This window comes from Mizuhopecten yessoensis, unplaced genomic scaffold (assembly GCF_002113885.1).
Source record: "Mizuhopecten yessoensis strain PY_sf001 unplaced genomic scaffold, ASM211388v2 scaffold7283, whole genome shotgun sequence".
NCBI lineage: Eukaryota > Metazoa > Mollusca > Bivalvia > Pectinida > Pectinidae > Mizuhopecten > Mizuhopecten yessoensis.
In genome coordinates, this window is record NW_018406970.1 from 1,917,032 (window position 1) to 1,934,586 (window position 17,555).

Genomic DNA, 17,555 nt, shown 5'->3' on the forward strand with positions numbered 1-17,555 from the left:
ATTTTCAGCAGAAAATTGCTCAAACTTAGTCAGAATCATCTTGGGTAAATGAGAGTTTTACTTTGTAAAATAAGGATTCCTGCCCCATCCCCAGGGGCTAGGGCGGGGCCCCAAAGGGAACATTTACCAATATTTTCAAATTCTTATCCATTGATGACATGACAAGTATTGTATTTCACTTAGTTTACATGCTGATTTCCACATCACATCTAAACAATAAAATAAAGCTACCAGTATCTATGATATAACTCAGGTGACCGCTAAGGCCCTTGGGCCTCTTGTTGAAAAGATAAGGGACTTCTATGAAAGCATAATGGAGATGAATTAAACAAAAGATAATGAACAAATGTGTTCTGAGAGAAAAATATTCTGCGGGGCCAGATCAGGTTTGAAACCCAGGTACGCCACAGTTTTATATCCAAAAGGAAGTTAAGGGGATGTTACTGTATATAGAAAAAAAACATATTGCAGGGGGACAGGGATCCTTAACTAACTCATTCACCCCTGAAATTTCATAATGAACTATTCCGACCTTTGAATTGGAATAGTTCAAATGTGTCATCAGGGGTGATTGAGTTAACAGACATTTTTCAAAATATTTCATAGTTCCTGGTTGGTTGGTTGGTTGATGGGTTTATCGCCTACATGACTACTCCACCCATGCAGGTTTCGTCTCACTGACGGAGGTCAGTGTTCTGTCGGCGTTACATTCCGTCATATTTCCCTTTTCATTTCCTTTTTGCAGCTGGTGAAGGAGCACAGGGTGGTGCTGTTACAATGTATGGAGAGGATCATCAAAGAAAAGCTGGGCGACATCGACACTGGTCTCGCAATAGATGTGGTCAAGCAGGCAGCACTGGAACTCACTCTGTCAAAGGTCAGGGGTCAAGGTCAAACTGTAAAACAAACATACACAAATAATTTAATATGGGCCTTTCGCACGATGAAAGACTTGTATATAGGTTTATATTATTTAACAAATAAAAAAATCTTAAGATTTTTTCAATAACCTTGTTTGAAATCGAAACTAATATGAGGGCGCTAAGATATACGTGTGTGAGCAGATAATGAGGTATTCAACATGAAAAAAATGTTACATTTCAGTGGAAATCATTTTACTTTTGTTGGAATGATGCACTTTACTACATGGACTTTATCAGTAGGTTTCATGATTACCTGAATTGTCAATTAAGCGAAGCCTACTTTAATACTGATAGTAATTATCTGTAGGAAATAAATATTCGCAGAAGATTTAAATAACAAATTAGTCTCCTCGTGATTTTACCAGTAGGTTTCCATGCATACTTTAATTTGCAATTAAGAGAAGCCTGTTTTGATACTGATAGTAATTATCTATAAGAAATATGTATTTGCAGAAATTTTAATTAACAAATTAGTTTTCTTGTAAACTTATTCCAAAATTCATGGAAATAAAGTTGATTACGGTAAGCTTATACATTTACACTAAGGATATATTATAGTCGGTCTTGCTCTGAGTCTGCAGTAACCTGTTACAGGAAGTGGTACCAGATTGGCAGACGGCGGCGAGCGGTGTGTTGGTAGCCATTGGTGCTAAATACTGCGATGAAGTGATGGATGAAATGCTCCAGCGCTTCCAACCTGGTCAGCTTCCCCATTTCTTTGTAGTTCAGACTATCGGCAACCTCGCCCAAGCAAATGGTACGTATAAGTTGTCTATGAATGCATGTTTAATATATCGTACAATAATAATGAAAACGAATGTTTTCAGTTAACATTAATCACTCTTGTTTGCCCTGATGAAAGCGTGTCAGGGGGGGCTGGCTTAATGTGGGAGGATAATGGGGTACCTGGAGAATACCCACATGGTTGGGCAGGTGACTCAATGCCTTTTCATGTCCGATCGTAAAAGTAAAACAACCCAGGTGAAAGGCAAGTGCACTATCTACTGTGCCACCTGACCACCATGTAAACTTAGAGTGTGCATATCTAAGTTTAGAATGGTAGGAAGGAATTTTCGTTTTTTTTTTTGAAATTGGACTTATTTAAGAAATAACAAAAATCACCAAACAAAGTTACATGTACTAAGACCAACTATATTCATTTATCATTATATTTTTCGGTCTTTTAAAAAATTACATGGGATTTAAATTTTTGTTCTGATACCTGCCTATGAAATAGAGGGGTGTCATAAAGATGCTTACGATTTTCAGCACGTTTAAATGGGTCGTCTAAGTGCATTCAAGTGAGTTAAATTAGTGAAGAGTCGGAGGTAAAAAACAACTAGGGTCAGTCACAGTACCTGAAACATACTTTTTGGTTTAGGTCTAATCAACATAGTTCTGGTTTTCACCGATTCTAAGGTACAAATGTCCAAACAAATTTTGTAGTATAGAGTATGAACAATTGAGCTGTTCCATGTAATTGGTTTTGTCAACAGCTGGTCATTTTTGCATGAAAATGTATTAATCATTCCTTTTTTATCCTAAGGTATGCTGCATAACATTCATATAAATGTAGAGCCCTAGAAATGTTAAATTATCACTTAGCCCTTTTACCCCTATGTAACTTTAGTTGACTACCATGCATTGATATGGATGAGTCCATTATGGGCTACAGTGGTGAAAGGGTTAATCATCTGGCAAAGTACTATCTAATTGAACATCATTTTAATGTATTCAACTTAGGGTTGCCAACTGTTAGCCAGTTAACTGATTACTCGGTTGGAAGACCACAAACCGGTTCCCAAAATCAATAACCGAATAGTTGGACATTTATTTACGCCATGGAGAGTATTGGTTTATAACTACAAAATATCTAACCATAAGACCCTCATCAAGTTTCTTTGGTTGTAAAAACAGTGTTTGGACTGACCTACTTATGTTGTTCTGTACTCGATAGTTCAGATAAACAAAGAGATATCAACAACACCATAAAAAGCTTGAACAGATTTTAAATGGGAACCAGAATGCAAAGTTGCGAAATGCCGACTTTGAGAGATGGAAATCGCTTTTGAAAGATAGGCGTAAAAATAATCTCAAGAGTACAACATTGAATGATAAATTAGGGAAACATTACAAGAGATGCAATCATCTGTGAATTAGTTTGTCCATCAAATTACGTTTCTCAAGAACAATGTCACCACATATGATTTCAAGTAGAAATAACTTGCTTTATTCTGACCCATGTTGTCCATAAAATATACTACTGTCAGTTGGGTTGTGACTGAAATAATAGGACGGGAGAAAAACAGTCATCCCCAGCTACCTTGAGGGTGATACAGAGAAATCTCCAACTATTAGGATCATTCTTTGGTTGTCTAACCCTTGGCAGAGCCTCAGGTTGAACAACCAAATAAATCAGCCCCTGGATTGGAGATTTCTCTGTCACACCATCAAGGTAGGGGAAGATTCTGTTAGTCTATTCTTGTTAGCTGATGGCTAATTTGTTGAGAGATGCTAAGCTATCTTGTCTGTTTTAGTTTACAGAATGGTACCACACTTAACTGCAGTACTTGGGACAATGCTACCGATGCTGGGTATGGCCAAACATGACAACATGAGATGGGTCTTCTCCGCAGGTAAGTACCACAGCCTTAGATCTAAAACGAAAGGTGGTTCATCTCTGCAGGTAAGTACCACAGCCTTAGATCTAAAACGAAAGATGGGTCGTCTCTGCAGGTAAGTACCACAGCCTTAGATCTAAAACAAAAGATGGGTCATCTCCGCAGGTAAGTACCGCACCATCAGACGTGAAAATGAGATGCCTCTGAATAAAAGATAAGACTCTTTCAAATTAAGATGTGTAGGATAGGGATATTCTCTCCCCCAGATTATCAAATTGGTGCAAAACCTTTAGCAATTCACCCAATTTAGAAAAAAAAATGGACGGAATTTACTTATCCTATACTCCTGGGAATGAAAAAGGATTTTTCTCCAATTCCAATCACCAAAATTTGCGCAGGTGCCACTAAATGCATCTCATTATCCGCATTGAGGTATCAGAATGTTCACTGTTTTGTGACATCATGTCATTGTTGTCCCATTGTGACGTCATGTACATGGAGTGTAAGATAGAAATTTCTTACTCCCTTTTCCTGCCATGGACAGTTCTGTCATGTGCACAGGAATGAGAGAAAAGATAGTCTTCTTGGCAGGAAATTAAAGATCTCGTCATTGCATCTTAAACATGAGATAGGTCTTGTTGCTGTGTATCCTGAAAGTATATTGTGCCGTCGATTTGAGGATCTAAGGAACACAAGTATAACATCATGTAGTTGTGTTATTCAGTGTGTTTTGAAATAAGAACTTTATTTATCATGCAATAATCCTGGGGATGGAAGGGAGATGGGGTTGGAGGGAGTGCAACACATAATCTCAAACTCAAAGTAGAGCGTGGGCATATTACAGGACAATGAAACAGCATTTGTTGGTATTTCTACCGAATTCAAATAGAAAATTAGGCGGGCTTATTACCAGGCATGGGCTTATTGCCGGATAAATACAGTAGGGGCTAACTTAGCTTTACGTTACTGAATGATCTTGTTGATTCTATCACTTGTAGCTCTGTCAAAGTTTTGTGAGGCTGTCATCGAGTACTGTGCCAACATTGACAAGGCTCCCGATCAGTCGGTCACCAAGGATCGCTTCTCACAGGAGGTGGCCTCCGCTTTTGATGTCCTGTTCAACTCCTGGCTTCAGTCCAAGGAAATTAAGGTGAACATATTTCATTGACCTTCCAAAGAATGTTTTGTGCATTCAAATATTATCTTAAAAATAAATCTGTAAAATTTCACCCTAATGTTTTAAAATAAACTCATTCACCCCTGAAGACACACTTGAACTCTTCCAGTTCAAAGGTTGGAATAGTTCATTATGAAACTTTAGGGGTGAATGAGTTAAATTTGATATTTTTTCGACTCATGACTTTTTTTGAATCAAGATATGGATATTTTAGTTTAAGCAGTTACCTTACAGTCACTTATATAAAAAAAGTAACTCACTTTCTGGAGAAATTATCTTATCAGTTTTTGATGATTTTACTTTGAATTTGTATTATGGGATAAATATGAAATGTAGTACAAATGTGCTGAAGGATCCCTGTACGACTGCCAAACATTGTAACTAAGAACTGAAAACTGTTTTTCCAGCTTGTCTAAAATAGCTTTGATGAATCATTTCTAAAGAGAAAACCATACCCTGCGGCACTTTGATGAGAAATAATAAAGATAAAATAAACAAAATATAATCAATGATAGTGTTCTTGATGAAAAAATTCAGCGGGGCTAGACCAGGATTTGAACCCGGGGCCTCAGATTGTTATACTAAGCACTTACAAGTTGAGCTACCTGATCAAGGGAAATGTCCTGGCCCAACTGTTCTACAGTTATATCAAAACGGAAGTTAACCCTTTCACCCCTATGTAACGTTAGTAGACTCTACCATGCATTGATCTGGATGAGTCCATTATGGTCTAAGTGTTAAAAGGGTTAAAGGGAGGTTACTGTATATAAGAAAAACCACAATACAGTGGGACAGGGATCATTGACCCTTTCACCCCTATGTAACTTTAGTAGACTCTACCATGCATTGATCTGGATGAGTCATTATGGTCTAAGTGTTGAAAGGGTTAAAGGGAGGTTACTGTATATAAGAAAAACCACAATGCAGTGGGACAGGGATCATTGACCCTTTCACCCCTATGTAACTTTGGTAGACTCTACCATGCCTTGATCTGGATGAGTCCATTATGGTCTACAGTGGTGAAAGGGTTAAAGTAAGAACTGGATTTAATTTAATTGCTCTTGTAATTTTATAATAATTTCAAATGACAATGAGACAACTAGTACATATATGTTACAGCTTCGCCTGACGATTGTGGAAGCACTAGGTCACATGACACACCTGATGGCCAAGGAAAAGCTAGACGAACAGTTGCCACGGATACTGCAGGGAATCCTGGGACTTTACAAAAGACATCCCGAACCTCTGCACATAACAACGGTTAGGACTCAATTCATGCAACCTTAAGTGTATATTAAATCAAATTTGAGGTGGTATCAAAAAATAAAAATAAAATAAAAACATGTACTTCAAAACACATTGTTCAATGAATGATGTTTCATTGAGACTGAAGGCAGCATACTTCATTCATTTAACTCATTTACCCCTGAAATTCCATAATGAACTATTCCAACCTTTGAATTGGAAGGGTTCAAATGTGTCTTCAGGGGTCAATGAGTTAAACCTGTCTAATCAGACAACCTGTGGTATCCAACATATTGATGGCTCTTTCATTGGGACATCAGCGATATTCCAGTGGTTATGCTCACTTACGTTTTCTGCGCCCCTGGAATAAGTCATAGCAAAGTTAAAGGCACACAGTTGGCTATTTGATTGGTCTCGGGTTAAAGAAACTGACTTCAAAGTCAGTCAATGTTACCGTTTTGCAGTCGCCTAACTGGGCGAATGTGTGTTCTACCAGCAAAGGCGAAAGTTTGACTGGGCGAAAAACTTCCCAGCATACTGTATATTTTAACGGAACCTATACTTTCAGAAAGATTTACGGTGACAGCTGGTTTGTGTTGTAGGGTCTGTGTAGTGTACTGGACGCCGTCTGTGTAGAGGATAACACTGTGCTGGAGCCACACTTGGAACAACTGCTGGGCACCCTCTTCCCGCAGGTCAGTGAATTAAACCAGGGGTCATTGTGATTCCGGCTGTTTCATTTACTTTGATGACCAATGTATACTAGAACATACAGAAACTCACTAACCTGAATTTAAATTTTAAAAAGGATAGAATATTTTGCGGATTTACGGAACAGGCATTAAAATAATTAAAAAAATTGTGTCTAAAAAAGGAATGTTTTGACTGAATATGGTTGCTGATTCTATGTAAGTACATGATTTATACTGATTGATCTAGTCTACAAAGCTGTAAAAATGGGCATGTGGCAAGTAATTCTTTGAAAAGAATTGGGAAGAGTTACTTCATTCCACAGAAACAGGAACAAGATCTGGCTCTATCTGACACTTGGCTCATAAATATTTTTCTTACCTTTTCTTTGATTTTATTCTGTTCTTCATTCAGTATTTTAAAATTTTTGTAAAAGAATTACGAGCAAGGTTTAATTTGTAATATTTTTTTATGTTTCTAATTTTAACATAAATATACAATAAGGTATATATAGACACACATATTCATTTATTATCATACAAATACCAACCAAATTAATACAATTATCAGAAAGGAACGATAGGATTGTTTAAAATTTTGTTATTCAATTTGAATTTCCATGTGAGCTGTCAGTGTGAGCATACTCAATATTTATATTTACCCAATATAACAAATATATGTATAAATAGATAAGTTACTAAAGTGATATTAAGAATGTTAGGTCTGTAGTAATACTTGGTAGAAATTGTTCATTGTTGTATTTAACTCATTCACCCCTGAAGACACATTTGAACTCTTCCAATTCAAAGGTTGGAATAGTTCATTATAAAATTTCAGGGGTGAATGAGTCACTTTGCCTTAAAGCGTGAAAACAGTGCCATGAAAAATAATCCTGAGCGCATAATGTTCTGTTTCAGATCTTCAATACCCCAGACTACAATAATCCAAACAGTATCAAGAACCACAACGAAGTCCTCCGCTGCTTTGCTATACTAGGTAGAGTCAGTCTCTGATTATACTGTACATGCACATTTCTCCCACCCTTCGCAGGTGTTTCTCCCATTTTAGCCAGGAAAGATCAGCTGTCACCCCCTAGGGGGAGATAGCTTGTGCCGATTAGCACGTGTTCAATTGTGACGTCATTAAAATGCGTCATCGGTAATTGTGACATCATCAAAAGTGAACGACGATATGCATACCCCTCATGTGTTTTTGTTTACAAACATGGCAGACTACTGTCGGTGGAGTTGTGACTGAAATAATAGGATGGGAGAAAAATAATCATCCCCTACCTTGAGGGTGTGACAGAGAAATCTCCAACCCTCGGGTGATTTTTTTTGGTTGTGTAACCCGCGGCAGAGCCTTGGGTTAGACAACCAAAAACATCACCCCTCGGGTTGGAGGTTTCTCTGTCACACCATCAAGGTAGGGGAAGATTCTTTTATGTTAGCAGTTATCTTATATAACACTCGTCACATTTGTAATAAAATATATGGTATTCATGATCATTTATGATCGTGCTGATTGCAGTTCCTGTATACCAGGAATTTTTCGCCCAGTGAAACTTTCGCCCATCTCCCATAAACTCACTTTTTGTCCAGTGTAACTTTCGCCCTTCTCCCATAAACTCACTTTTTGCCCGGTGTAAATTTCGGCCATCACATAAAATTACTGTGTATACTGTGTTGTCTTCCTATATTCGCTGTAGTAATAACATCGCCCTTGTTACAGAGAGCGAAAAAGGCAAAAATTAAACTGCAGCGAAACATTTCCCCGCATACAGTATTGAGCCAATTCATGAATGTGCTTTTACTATTGAAATACGTCCATGTACAGTACTACCGTAAACCATTTCCTCTTCAATAATTACAGTGATGTGTGTAATGTTAGGGATCTGGCAACAAGAGTAGGCTCTTATATTAAGCCATCTCCCATGTGATGTGTTTTTGGAAGCTTGCTGACAGGACTTTTAACTCCACATGTTTCTTTGGAATGAAAATATTCACATTTCTTTTTGAGGTTGTGAAAAAAATCTGGTGCATTAATTCGAAGTTAATCTCTTTGATGTAAGCAATTTAGAGTAAGATTTACAGTAAAACCATTTTCTGCTTCATAATTAATTTTAAAGATATATATATATATAGGTGGATAAGAAGAAATGCGTTTGTGAGTGTAATAGGTATATAAACATTATAATTGTCTTAATTCATTCACCTCTAAAGACACAATTAAATTCGTCCAATTCAATGGTCGGAATAATTCATTATGAAATTTCAGGGGTGAATTGGCTAATCTGAAATATGTTATTTCACAGCTCGTTCCTTCTCTGGCAAACTGACGGGAATCCTGCTAGCCAAGCTGGAAAACAACAACGAAAAGACCAAGATTGGCATTCTGACCATATTTAAACATCTGATAAATGCTGCAAGTAAGTCAATTAAGAAAATAAATGTTTCAGATTTATCATAATCAAACGAAAAACTAATCTTCTTGGATATCAATTTCATTAAAGTTGCTTTAAATCCAATAACATTTTAAAGCTGTAGTTCATAAAACCTTGGGTACATGTTTTGTAATTTACAGCGGAGTCTATGGCTGACAAACAGGAAGTGGTTGTGTCGGGACTCAAGTCGATGGTACTGGAACAGAACAACAAGGTCAGTTGTATTGGTTAATGTTGGATTATTAATTACCTGCTTAATTTATACATTAAAACTTTCTTTACAGACTACCTGTCTATACTACCACCTGTCTATACTACCACCTGTCTTTTGCTACCACCTGTCTATCACTACCACCTGTTTGCATCTACCACCTGTCTATTGCTACCACCTGTTTGCATCTACCACCTGTCTATCACTACCACCTGTCTATACTACCACCTGTTTGCATCTACCACCTGTCTATACCTACCACCTGTCTATATCTTCCACCTGTCTATAGCAACCACCTGTATATAACTACCACTTGTCTATAACTACCACCTGTCTATACTACCACCTGTCTATACCTATCACCTGTCTATACCAAACACCTGTTTATACCTTCCACCTGTCTATACCAACCACCTGTCTATACATATCACCTGTCTATAGCAACCACCTGTATATAACTACCACCTGTCAATAACTACCACCTGTCTATAACTACCACCTGTCTATAACTACCACCTGTCTATACTACCACCTGTATATACCTACTGCCTGTCTATATCAACCACCTGTTTATACCTTCCACCTGTCTATACCAACCACCTGTCTATACTACCACCTGTCTATCACTACCACCTGTTTGCATCTACCACCTGTCTATACCTACCACCTGTCTATATCTTCCACCTGTCTATAGCAACCACCTGTCTATAACTACCACCTGTCTATAACTACCACCTGTCTATACTACCACCTGTCTATACCTATCACCTGTCTATATCTTCCATCTGTCTATAGCTACCACCTGTCTATAACTACCACCTGTTTATACCTACCACCTGTCTATAGCTATCACCTGTCTTTAACTACCACCTGTCTATACATACCACCTGTCTATAGCTACCACCTGTCTATAACTACCAACTGTCTATAGCTACCACCAGTATATAGCTACCACCTGTCCGTAACTGTTACCTGTCTATAAAGATCATCTATCTATATCGATCACCTGTCTATACATACCACCTGTCTATAGCTACCACTTGTCAAAAAAGAACTTGTCTATACCTACAACCTGTCTATATCTACCACCTGTCTATACCTACCACCTATCTATATTAACCACCTGTCTATACCAACCACCTATCTATACCTACCACTATCTATATCAACCACCTGTCTATACCAATCACCTGTCTATACCAACCACCTGTCTATACCTACCACTTCTATACCTACCACCTGTCTATACCTAACATCTGCCATCATATGTCACAGTTAGAACTCTTATGTGTGTTTATTTATATTATTCAGATTAAGAAGATCTTTGCTCAGGTGGTTATCGCAATGGCCCACCATAACTACCTGGAGCTGGAAGGCGGACAACAGATGATGGAGTTTATTGTCAAACAATGCTCCCTCCCTAACGACCCCCCAGTGAGTAATACAGAGGGAGGGAAGAGTGGAATAAGTAGGAGAGAGTGAAGATGCGAGGGAAGAATGAGGGGGAAAGGACCATAATGGACCATATAGGAGTTCAGGGCAGGGTTTGTGGGGTGAAGGCTCATGAGAAGACAGGAAAGATGACAGAGTTTGTTGATGAAGAAAACTTTATGTAGATAGTTAATCATATTTGGATACAATTTCCTATTAAAGTGGGAAATCTTCATAGATAGTTTGGGTCATAAGATATAAAATTATGATAAGCCAACATATTATTTAATGGACAGTCTGTCTATCTACCATATAGTTTAAACACTGAGCAAGGAGAATATTAAGGTAAGGAGAGGCAAGCAGTGGTAGAGAGTGGGGACACAGGATGATGAGGGGGCAAGGAATCTGAAAGGTGTAAGAGGAAGATTCAAGTAGAGAGTATCATCGAAATCTTCATTTCGGTGGTCCATTTTGCAGTATCAGTATCTTTTTGTGATTTCCGATTTTAGGTCTAGTAGCCATGGCACACATAGTGCTACCGTAAAAGATGGATGAATTTGCTTGTTATTTCGAGAGTTGTATTTTTTGCAGAAAAAAATGTCACAGCAAAATTCCCAAAAATTAGAACCCCATTTATGAGGAGGAAAATTAACAGTGATCAAGGAAGAAAGTGAAGCACTGTTTGGTTGGGATAGGTCGTGACGTGAGAGGGCAAGCGAAAGAAAAATATATTAGCTGTGTTTTACATGTGTTTTTGTCTGTGTGCAGGGGAAGAGATCTCCAGACCCTGAGTATGTCACTAACAAACAGCTGAAGCTGATGTGTGACAACGTGCTTCAGCTTCTCACTACCACGGTGGAGGACATGGAACAGGTCAGTGGACAGTGGGGAGGTCAAGGTTACTGGGATTCGGCGGGAAGGTTTCATATACAAGTACTGTACTGTGAAATCAGATATTTTCGTGGGCCGCATTTTTGTGATTTTCTGACAAAACACCGTTTCGTGGGTACATGAATTAGTAGATTAAGAGTATGCTATCAAACGGAGAATTGTTTTATGTCAAACTTGTAATAATTTTGTGGACCTATGAATTTGTAGTTGAAGATTACCCACAAAATCAACGAAATTAAAAACCCACAAAAATTAGTGATTTTACAGTACATGTACTGAAATATCTTCTACAAACATTATTTTCTGATGTAGGTTTTCTTTTTAGATGTTGTATGTATATTTTTTTTTATGATTTTCATTAAATTTTATCTTTTCATTCACCCCTGAAGTTTCGTAATGAACTATTCCAACCTTGGATCTGGAAGTGTTCAAATGTGTCTTCAGGTGTGAATGAGTTAAGAGACCATCCAAGGGGTTAAAAGTGGTCTCATAACAGATAATGTCTTTTAGTTTAGTATTGATAATATATCCATATCTATTTAGTTTAGTAAAAATGCCAACAAGTGCTGTTTCATTGTGCTGTAATAAGCCCCGCCCACTACTATGAGTTAGAGATTATGAGATTACTGCAGGATAAATACGAAAGTAGCTGAACTGAAATGGAATGAGAAAATGATGTTCTCTTACCCTGAACAGGTGTATCCACAATTTTCCTGGAGTGAGATATCCTTGTTTCATCCTGGGGTTGAGATGGGGAGATTCCTTTATTCAAAACAATTGTATGATGTCACATCAACTATGCATTTAGCCTGTAACATTAACATTACAGTATGTATATGATACGCAATGGGTGAACAGGGTAAGAGAAAAAGAAACATTCACCCCCTCGAGGCGAGATTGGGAATCTCAACCCTCGGGGAAAGATTCTTTATATAAGTTGCCAAATACTCGGCAAAGCCCCCCTCCTGTTGAGATACTCCTATCTCATCCCCAAGGGGGTGAGAGATTACATCATTCTCACTAGAGAGAAGATTAGTTAAAAAGGGAAGTCTATTGGGCAGATTTGAGTGTAGTTTACAAAAAGCAAGTGTATGAATCAGCATGAATCAAATAATTCCTCAATAACGAGAGTAATATTTTATGGTGATTCTGTGATACGAATATGGCTCCCGTTAAGACCAGTCTCGTGTGTTCTCTAGGTGCTGTGGCCATACCTGCTGGAGCTAATCGTCCCGGAGCAGTACACTGAGGCGGCCGGTGTCCTCTGTAAATGTCTCTCTCACCTGTCCAACAAAAAACGCGAAGAAAATGCAGACGACTATGAAATTGATTATGAAACTCAAGGTAAATTTTTTATCTGCTTCTGAACAACAACCCTGGGATGATCAGTTTAACTAGAAAATAAATTTTGAGCAGTTTTTAACTTCGCTAAGTGCAAATTATTACAGTAAACAGTAGTTAGCGATATATTAACATAATACATGTAATAAAATGTTTATAATAAAATGATAAAATTCACATTGGTCAAAAATGGATTTTATTTGCATGGTGTGAAAATTCAACTGGACGAAAGTTTATTAGAACATTATTAGATTTTATCATATTTTATAAACTTTTCTTCAATGGTGTTGCAGCTAACGTGCCCAAGCCCCCGGTGATGATAGCGAGGCTCATGGTGAGTGTCATTGACTACCGTTACTGGGGGAAAATGTCTTGTGCTGTGTAACAGTGAACTTAATTGGTGGGAAACTAACACATGTACATCCTTTTTTATCTGTAGCCTACCATGGTCTGTCTGTAGCTTATAGCTTATCATTTCATGATATGTGATCCCTGACCTATGACCACATACACTATGTTAAATAATCAGAAGTGGGGGTCTGTAGTCATGAATGTGTGGCCTTCAGTAGACAATAGCAAAATCTGAAGCTTAATCAGCTAGTGTGCTGATTTTGTCGGTGTTAGTAGATTCTCAGAACAGGTATCAAGTTTCCTGAACATTCCTTCATTAAAGATTTTTTTTAAATTTAAGCTTTTCATGGAAAGCCTTGCTCAATCTAAAGTAAAGAAAAAAACCTGATGTTTAGGATATTTCTCTTCTATTCAGAAATGCTTTCCATTGGAAAACATGAACATATGGAATTTCTACAAATGTATACAAAAATAAAGTAATATATATGAAACTGATGCCTGAGGGTTCAGTGAGGCTTGAGGGTTCACTGAAGCCTGAGGGTTCCTAGATCAGCTAAATGACAGACATAGTCTTAAGAATAAAAACCAGATGAACTTTCCAGCTGATGAAATAAGAGAATATTTAATTACTAGTACTTGACCTTGACAGGTGTTGGCGGGACGCCCAACCAATGGAAGAGACCGAGGTGTACATGTATTAATGACGATGAAGGGACTTGTTCCTAACCTTGATGAGAACCTGGTCGACCTCTGGGACACTGTTATCCCTAAACTCATACAGTTTCTGGAAGGTATGTCGCCCCAAACTTCTATGGTTCATTGAAGGTATGTCACCCCAAACTTGTATGGTTCATTGAAGGAATGTCACCCCAAACTTGTATGGTTCATTGAAGGTATGTCACCCCAAACTTATATGGTTCATTGAAAATATGTCACTCGAAATTTCTATGGTTCATTGAAGGAATGTCACCCCAAATTTGTATGGTTCATTGAAGGAATGTCACCCCAAACTTGTATGCTTCATTGAAGGAATGTCACCCTAAACTTGTATGGTTCATTGAAGGTATGTCACCCCAAACTTGTGTGGTTCATTGAAGGTATGTCACCCCCAACTTGTATGGTTCATTGAAGGTATGTCACCCCAAACTTGCATGGTTCAATGAAGGTATGTCACCCAAAACTTGTATGATTCGTTGAAGTCTGTATACTTGGAAACCTTTGCCCAGTCAAACCTGTCATTGTGAAACTCCATATTTGCTCAGTGTTATTTTCACTCTTTACGTATACCTATTATATATCTTGTATGCTATGTACCAATATTCACTGTCATGATGAATTCACCTTCATTAAGGAGAGGGAAAAGCCGAAGATTTTACTTCCGTGAATATTTCCCAGTATACTTGAGTATTTCATCCCAAACTCTTATAGTTCACTGAATGTCATCACGATACTGAATTCCTTGAAGGTATGCTGTCAAAATTTCACACAAATGGAAGATTTAGAATAAATTGGAGAATCTGCTTAACTCGTTCACCCCTGAAGACACATTTGAACCCTTCCAATTCAAAGGTTGGAATAGTTCATTATGAAATTTCAGGGGTGGACGAGTTAAATAAAGATTGATGATCTGTCTGAAAGGGGAATATTAATTCTATAATTCATTATCATGGGGGTTTTGAATTTAAAAAGTTGAATTTTTGTTTCTTAGGAATTGTTTCAGTAGTAATCACATTATTGACCTGAAAATCTGATTTTTTTCCCCCATATAAAACAGATGCAACAAGAGAGGACACATTTTCACAACAGAATTGGGAAGATCTGTTTTTGAAGGTAAGACATTTAATTTCTGTATAAACATTTTTACTTAATAATAATGATAATTTGAGGTTCTTACATACCGCTTTATCACAACCTAGTTCGTAGGTTGTCTCAAAGCAGTTCACAAATTATTATTCGTGGTTATAGGGCCTTTGCAACCAGCTAATATCTTGCTCAACTTTCTGGGGAGCATACAGCCGGTGCTGCCAATTTCGGCACTCACAGCTAGCATTCTACAATTCTAGCACTGCCCAACCACATACTCATTTACAGCTGAGTAGACTGAAACAAACGCAGTAAAGTATCTTGCTTAAAGATACAACACAGTGCTGTAACTTCAACCTGCAACCCTTATGTCAAGAGCCCTGCATCCTACCACTAAACTTCTGTGCCTCTTACTTCTTACTAATTTGTCTGGATTAAATTTCAATGTGGTGATCCATACATATAGCCGGGTACAGCTGCTGTGATAATATTTGTATTGTAGTGGTGCATAAGCTGGTTACTGTTATCTTAAAAATAATTGTTTGTGTTAATTTGGTACAGCTCCTGTCAAAGAGCTTGGATGTAATGGAAAACGAGGACTGGACCGCAGAGCTTGGTGAAACCTTCGGCAATCAAATCAGTTTGTACAACAACTATTCGGAGGAAAAGGTCAGTACAAGAAAAAAACAAATATAAAAATACTTAATACTTAAAAAAAAAAATATTATTTCACCTTTCCTTTGTTGAGCTAATATGAAGACAAACAACTGACTGGCAGGAGTAAATAGATAATGTAAAGGACGGCTGTGAATTTAACTCAGTCACCCCTGAAGACACATTTGAACCCTTCCAATTTAAAGGTTGGAATAGTTCATTATGAAATTTCAGGGGTGAATGAATTAATAGAAATGTTTTCAGGCATGATAAAAGATTTAATAAATCATTTCTGAAAAAGAATTTAAACCCTTTGAAACTTTTATGAAAAATAATATAGATGAAATACATGAAAGATTTGGTGTTCTGAGAATAGAATTGAAACCTGACTGGGATTTAAACCATTGACCTCGGATCACAAGACCACCACGACGCACAAAACCTGGCAACTTTTCCCTGTTGTTGCGGCAAATTCAAACTGCTGCTATCGAATATTCTAGCATATGTTTTACGCAAGAAAGGCATATCCCACTTAACCCTTTCACCACTGTAGACCATAATGGAATCGTCCATATCAATGCATGGCAGGGTCTACTTAAGTTACACAGGGGTGAAAGGGTTAAGAGAACTTAGTTACCGTTATTTTGTAAACGAATGTTCCCAATCATTGTATTTACCATTTCACGATAACTGGTCCTCACTTAACTGTCACAACCTAAAATCAAGTGTCATTTATTTTCGATTATCATGAAATGTGACTTTGGGAATTATTATTACGTGAATTTTCAGTTAAAAGGTACATGTATTTTCAAAATATTTCCAAATATCCCGGATTTATTCAAAATGACTGGGTGCCACCCAGTACCTTGCTGTTTTTCAGGAGAAGCGTGGAGGCACCCTTATTAGGGCCTGCACCTTTACTGTGAAATCAGATATTTTCAAGGGCTCAAATTTTAATGGTTTCCCAACAAAACACCATTTCATGGGTACACAAATTTGTGGATTACCAGTACGCACTCAAACGGAGATTGCTTTATATGTTAAACTTGTAATTACTTTGTTGACCTATTAATTCGTGGATGAAGATTATCCCTGAAATGAACAGATTTAAAAACCACACAAAAATTAGTGATTTAACAGTATGAGGTCAAAAACAGTATATTATATGGAAAACTACCTGCAGCAGCCACCTTTGCTGTCGTGAAGATGTAAAACCTGACCTAGCCTGACACAAGTAAGTTTGTGTCTAGGAACAAAACTTGTATAAGTTTGTACATTTTGTCTTCCGCAGAACTTCCTGTACAAGTGTTTGGGCGTTGTTATGAGAAAGTCTAATAAGAAAGACTTTGTCAATAAACATTTAGACCTGATCTTCAGCACCATCAGACACTCCGACCAGACAGAGAGAGAGGTAAGAAACCCAAAAACATTAATAACATAATTGTTTTACCATCAAGATTGACTCAGAATGGTTTTTGTCTCAGAATGATCATAACCATGAATTTCCATAATTTTGGAAATGTTTGGAACTAAAAACTTAAGTTCACATACTGTTAATTTAACGGTGGTTTATGATCACAACCAGGCCAAATATTACTTTCATATTCAACTTCTATGAGATGTAATTGAAAACAAGATGTTTTTGCAGGATTTTATCACATACACTAAGGTAGGCTAATTTTTATAATTTACAAAATACTCATCGCCTTGATTATCATCCAATACTTAACATATTGCTATCTTGGAGGGAATATGTGTTTAGATTTTCTGAGAA

General features: G+C 37.4%; 1 protein-coding gene across 3 annotated transcripts in view; it reads left to right on the forward strand.

Annotated features, from left to right (window-relative positions):
- LOC110453390 (maestro heat-like repeat-containing protein family member 1) overlaps positions 1-17,555 on the forward strand; it is a 57,879-nt gene that overhangs the window by 4,814 nt on the left and 35,510 nt on the right. For all 3 annotated transcript variants that reach the window (XM_021502314.1, XM_021502316.1, XM_021502315.1), the window contains exons 3-19: positions 746-877; positions 1,518-1,680; positions 3,461-3,559; positions 4,543-4,694; positions 5,841-5,981; positions 6,569-6,661; positions 7,574-7,652; positions 8,971-9,084; positions 9,240-9,313; positions 10,622-10,744; positions 11,510-11,614; positions 12,832-12,976; positions 13,267-13,307; positions 13,974-14,115; positions 15,099-15,154; positions 15,689-15,796; positions 17,073-17,192. In XM_021502314.1, coding sequence (XP_021357989.1) covers positions 746-877; positions 1,518-1,680; positions 3,461-3,559; positions 4,543-4,694; positions 5,841-5,981; positions 6,569-6,661; positions 7,574-7,652; positions 8,971-9,084; positions 9,240-9,313; positions 10,622-10,744; positions 11,510-11,614; positions 12,832-12,976; positions 13,267-13,307; positions 13,974-14,115; positions 15,099-15,154; positions 15,689-15,796; positions 17,073-17,192 — 1,887 coding nt within the window. The remainder of the gene's footprint in view (positions 1-745; positions 878-1,517; positions 1,681-3,460; positions 3,560-4,542; positions 4,695-5,840; positions 5,982-6,568; positions 6,662-7,573; positions 7,653-8,970; positions 9,085-9,239; positions 9,314-10,621; positions 10,745-11,509; positions 11,615-12,831; positions 12,977-13,266; positions 13,308-13,973; positions 14,116-15,098; positions 15,155-15,688; positions 15,797-17,072; positions 17,193-17,555) is intronic.